At 40.4% G+C, this 5,998-nt stretch overlaps 1 protein-coding gene across 1 annotated transcript; it reads left to right on the top strand.

The window, feature by feature from the left end:
- Positions 158–3,479, top strand: LOC109824385 (UPF0481 protein At3g47200-like). The gene is made up of 2 exons (XM_020390973.1): positions 158–1,313; positions 2,580–3,479. Exons 1-2 carry the CDS (start codon positions 717–719, stop codon positions 3,177–3,179), a joined length of 1,197 nt encoding a protein of 398 aa, XP_020246562.1. The 5' UTR covers positions 158–716; the 3' UTR covers positions 3,180–3,479.

Here is a 5,998-nt window from a genome sequence, read left to right as displayed (position 1 = left end):
TATTTATTCCCAGTTTTGATCCTCTCATTTGTATTCCATTCCCTGCTCTTTACTCTTCGTAAGAAATCACGTGCATGAACTCTTATAGATGCTACCCCCTTCCCATCATCTGCATGCTACATGTGGTTCCTTTTCCTTTTAAAATTTCACTTCATTGTGTAAGCATGATCAATAAAAGTCTTGGGAATCCTTTTTCTCTATGTTTTGTTTATGCAATGAGAGCGGAGTACTGCTGATAACGAAATGGTGATATCTGTGTTATATCTTTACGCGAGTTGGATGTCCGTTAATTTACAGGGATTCATCCTGTTGTTAAATGCAGTAACGACTTGACTTTTTCCTGTAACTTCACTTTCGATCTTTGCGTTTAAATGAATTGTAAAAAGAACTATTTGTTAATGGGGTGATGAGATTTGGTTCTTCTTTATACAAATCTCGGGGTTGGATAGTATGGGGATTGTGGAAAGGTGAATTCTCAAAGGAGATTAGATTATAAGAAAGGAATTTGGAAGCATGGATTACGATTAGCCTTTTCCAAAAGAAGCTTCCCCTCTTCAAGCTTTTCCATTTCCCTAGAGATACCTCCCCTATCTCCTACTCTTTGCTAAAGCCTGTCCTCTGTTTCCTTGCACCTCCCTGTAAAGAAACTGAATAGCCCTTTCATGATGCATACACAAATATAAAAGAAGAGGAGGAAGAAGAAGAATAGGCCATAAATGAAAGACTTGATCACCATGGCAAACGCGAGCACGAGCTGGATCGTCGACATCCAGAACAAACTCAAAGATGTCGACACCTCGACAGAGATCGCCCAGTGGAGGAAACACTCGATCTACCAAGTCCCCTGGTGTGTCAAAGAGCTCAACCCTAAAGCCTACAAGCCTCAGATCGTCTCCTTCGGGCCCTACCACCACGGCGACGACCAGCTAAAGCCAATGGAGGTCCACAAGCACCGAGCCCTCCTTCACTTCCTTAAGAGAGTTCAAAAACACTTGGAAGAGTTTATGAGTGCACTTGAGGACATTGCGGATGTGCTTATGGACTCGTATCAGAGTCTCGATGAGAGGTGGAGGAGAGGGAGGGAGGAGTTTTTGAGTATGATGCTCGTTGATGCGTGTTTCTTGCTTGAGGTGCTGAGACTTTCGACAGGTGGTGGGAGAGCGAGCGATTATGCGTTCAATGATCCGATATTTAGCAATCATGGGATGCTGTATACTGTGCCATATATAAAGAGGGATATGTTGAGGATTGAGAATCAGTTACCGTTGCTCGTTCTGGAGAAGCTGGTTGCTGTGGAGACTGGTCAAGCTCCTGTAAGTAGTTATATGTCACACCTATTTATGTTGCTAACTGAACAAAGCTTCTTATATATCTTCATGTTGCCCAATTGTTAATAGAGTCTATTGACTCGAGCCTTCTCTGATGCTACTCTACTTGAACAAGCTTCCAGTTTGCAGCGAATAGGATATGAATCATGTACTGAGCAGTTTATTTGAAAACTACGTTGCTAGCTATGTGATGTTAAATTTTTTTAAAAAAAAAAAAGAAGAAGAAGAAGATGAAACAAAAGGTGTAGGTAGCCTGCTTCATCCTCCAGCCTATATTCTCAAAATAAAATATATGGTTAAAGGGATTCAAAACCTGTATGCCCTTTTCTAGTCATAACCATTAGATAATGTATTTGGATTATTATGATCTACACTGAATATGTTTATCATCATGATTTCCACCGATTACGAGTATTCCTAGTTTTTTAGGGGTAAGGATCCTTGGAGTGGTACCGGTCTAGTAAATCTTGTGGCTCGGGCATCCGTTTTGGACGTTGCAGTCCAGACCCGAGTGAATAGCACAAGTGTTGCAATGTCCGCCATGGACGTGGATAGACCATTGGCCTTTTGCAAACTAGGCCATTTGCAGTAGGTAAATCTCCTAGTTTTTTTTCCCTTGAAAGAAACTTTATTCTAAATATGTATGAGAAAAAAGTGTGTTGACAAAGTGTTTTAGGGGTAAACTCATGCTTTAAGTTTTGTGAAGGCTAGATCCATACTGGCTTTGATTAAAAAATAAAAATTAAATCACGAGGCATTGTTGCGGAGTCATGGAATTTGTTCTTGTTGAGGAGTTATCTCTCTGCACCCTTAAGAATCTCTTACATTGATGATTAAGTTGCTCGTACATTTTGAGCTTTACTTGGGGTTTACGATTTGCTCATCAAACGATCCATTGAAAAAAGGAATCAGATGCTAAAATATTTGAGGAAGGCTCTCAAAATAGGAAACAAGAAAAGAACAGTTTCAATGATTACATGTTAAGCACTTATGATCTACTTTTAATTATAAGGAAATTATACATAATTAGTAATAAACCAACATCAACAGATACATAGAAAGCGCATGTTTGAAGGTTGAACATCAGTATTAATCATTAAACTGCTCAGTGTATAACATGTACATTTCTAGAGTACACGAAGACTAAAAATCCATGCAACTCAAATTTGTCGGTATAAACGATCTCATGACTCAGAAATGAACTGTTATAGTAATTCTCACATTATTTTCTCCGCGCGCCCACACTTTCAGAATGACGACCTCATCAACAAGCTAGTCCTTAAATTTAGCGCCCCCGCCATCGAGCTCAACGAGGCCGGCATCCGCCTCAAGAAGAGCAAAACCAACAGCCTCCACGACATCAGCTTCAAGCACGGCGTCCTGAGCCTGCCCGTGGTGATGGTCGACGACGCCACCGAGTACATACTGCTCAACCTCATGGCCTTCGAGCGCCTCCACGTGGGCGCCGGCAACGAGGTAACGTCCTACGTCTTCTTCATGGACAACATGGTCGACTCCGCCAAGGACGTAGCCCACCTGGCGTCGAGAGGGATCATACACAACGCCGTCGGGAGCGACAAGGCCGTGGCCAAGCTGTTCAACAGCCTGTCCAAGGACGTGTCCCTGGACCCGGAGAGCAGCCTCGACGACATCCACCGGAGGGTGAACGACTACTGCCAGAAGGACGTCAACAGGTGGCGGGCTAACTTGATCCACACTTATTTCAGAAGCCCGTGGTCCCTGCTGTCCCTGGCGGCCGCCATATTTTTGCTCGCGCTCTCGGTGGCCCAGACCGCGTATTCGGTGCTGCAGTACTACGAGTCCCCGAGCGCTCCTTCGCCGTCGTCTTGAGAAATGGGCTCCGTTGGTTTTGAATTGTTTGGGCTTTCGAGAAAAAGTTGCTTGTTTGTTCTTTTTTAATTATGCTGTGCGGTTTTCGAGCGTGCATACTTTTTCGCTTTCGTTCGATTGTTTGGTTTGTAGTACTGTTGCTACTAGCTAGCTTGAAGTTTGCGTGAAAGATGCCGGATGAATGATCTTCCCTTTTATTCTTTGTGGTTTTATTATTTTTTTTATGTTAGTAATACGTGTTTGTAACTGATTTGGTTATTGTTCAATTTGAAGAAATAAGAAGATTTTTTTTAATTTTTATTTCTATGCATGGATATAAAAGGATGTGAATTATCTGTACTGTAAACGACTCATGAAGAGATCACTACTTTGATCAGAACAACCTATTGTTGAACGTATGCGGTTCGGATGCATTTCATATTTTACCATTTGCCATATCCCCGTGTATCTCACTCGTTTTTTTTTTTGTTCATTTCAAGTTATAATTGTTAACTAAATGATAAACTTTACAATTGAAAGTAGTGGTCTTCCTACTATTTTTTTGCAGTAGATAAAATTCAAAAGAGTTATAAAAAGAAAGAAATAATGGATAATTAGGGGTCTAAGTATTGGTAGGCAAAAGTTATATATTTAGGGGTCTAAGTATTGGTAGGCAAAAGTTATATATTTAGGGGTCTAATTATTTGTAGGCAAGAGTTATGCAAAGAAAATGAGAACTACAGAGATGAAAACATTGAGGGTGTGTTTGGCAATCACTCAAAAGCTAGGACAGGTTCAATCTTGGTCTAGTTCTACTCTAAACCGGTTTAGTGTTGGATCACCACCCTCTTGGTCTATTATTAAACTGGTTTAGCCTCCTTTTCGCCTAAGAAAAACTGGGTCAGGACTGGACCACTTTTTGCCAATCAAAAGCAAACCCAACATTGGGTCAAGTTTAGTCCTGGCCAAGTTTTAGGAGTTTGCCAAATACATCCTAAGTGTCAAATTTTTTTTTTTTTTTTGAATTTACCCTGATCAAATATGTATAAACTTAGTGCAATTTGAGCTATGAGAAAACAATATTTTCAACTGGCATAATAGGAGAGATGCAGTTATTAGAAGAAGATATTTGAAAGTAAATATCATACCTACTCCCTTTAAAATGTGAGTTTGGAAAAATCTTTTCATTGTTAGAATTGTGTATTTAATTCTTTGTATAACTTAATAAGAATTAGATAGGGTTAGAGATTTGTCATAATTAGGAGATTGAGTTTTATCATGATTAGGAGTTTGGATCCTATTCTAATTAGGAAGTTAATTAGGTTAGAGATAGGGTTTTGGTCTTCCTGAGAAAAAACCAAAGAGAGGGGGGAGAGAGAGAGAGAGAGAGAGAGAGAGAGAGAGAGAGAGAGAGAGAGAGAGAGAGAGAGAGTATGCTTGTAATCTAGGGTTAGTAGAGGGCGTAATCTGATTTAAGAATATTGTGCGAGAGGCGAGGGTTTCATAGTTTTTGTTCGTGCAAAAGATTACAACATCAGGAGAGGGTTTCGCAGTCTTTGTCCATTCAAAAGATTATAAGAAGTTGGTTTTTGAGAGAATATGAGAGTTGATTATGTATGTGAGGTTAAGAGATTGAGACGAGAGTTGAGTAGTTCCTCTTGTAGTTCTCCCTGGTACATAGTGAATTTTTCGTGTTGTTGCCCCGTGGATGTAGGTTGAAGTTAGTCGACTGAACTACGTAAATCTTGATGTTCATTCTTCTTGATTGTAGTACGCGGGGGGAATAAAATTCCCCAACAAGTGTTATCAGAGCGATAGTGATGGATTCGGAGGCAAGTTAGCAAGATACCCGTCGTACAAAAGTGAATGTCGGTGGCATTACAAGAATCAAGATGAAGAGAAAGAAAAAAAAGAAGGAGAAGTAGATTCAGTCAGTGATGGAAGACAACAGGTGGATGCAAATCCCAACACTGTTTCCACGATGGAGTTCTATTGATTTGCTTCTAATGTTAGAGGTGGCGAAAATCTCTTGGTGCGCACAAGAGAGGCGGAAGCGTCACTAGAAGACATGTGACATAGGGAGCATCATGAGGCATCCAGTTGGAATGCATGTGTTCTGATTAGGAGTATGGGTGCTTTGATTTGAAGTGTAAAAGAATAGAAGACGCTAGCGGGAGAGGCAAAGTTTCAAGATGATGATGATATATCTTCAAGGGAGTTTAAAGAATCAAATCCAAGGTGGAGATTGTTAGTATTGTGCCTTTGATTCTTTGTATAACTTAATAAGAATTAGATAGGGTTAGAGATCTGTCATAATTAGGAGATTGAGTCTCATCATGATTAGGAGTTTGGATCCTATTCTAATTAGGAAGTTATGCTAGAGATAGAGTTTTGGTTTCCCTATATATATTCTTCTATTGTTGGAGGAAAAACCAAGCAGATGAGAGAGAGCCATTATTCTTATAATCTAGGGTTAGCAGAGGACGTAGCCTGATTCAAGAATATTGTGCGAGAGACGAGGGTTTTGTAGTCTTTAACCTTTCAATTACAATTGAAAAAGAAGGCTTGTCGACCAGTCATCCAACTTGGCATCACCATATCAATTGGTTTTTATATAGTAGTATAGATAGGATATATGCCAAGTTCACTCAAAGGCCCAAATTACAGAACAACACAAGAACGAAGTCTAACTCTCAACGAAGTAATTATTATAAGGAGATCTAACATAAGCAGACCCCCCCCAGTGGAGCCCCGGCCCCTTCAAGAAGAGCGCGTGTGATACTGCAAGACTGCGTACACCGTCTGCAGAAGGGTCAGCAGAAGCAAGAACACGAAAGCGG

The sequence above is a fragment of the Asparagus officinalis genome, chromosome 9 (genome assembly GCF_001876935.1).
Source record: "Asparagus officinalis chromosome 9, Aspof.V1, whole genome shotgun sequence".
In the NCBI taxonomy this organism is placed as follows: Eukaryota; Viridiplantae; Streptophyta; class Magnoliopsida; order Asparagales; family Asparagaceae; genus Asparagus; species Asparagus officinalis.
This window is presented reverse-complemented; position numbering and strand designations above follow the sequence as displayed.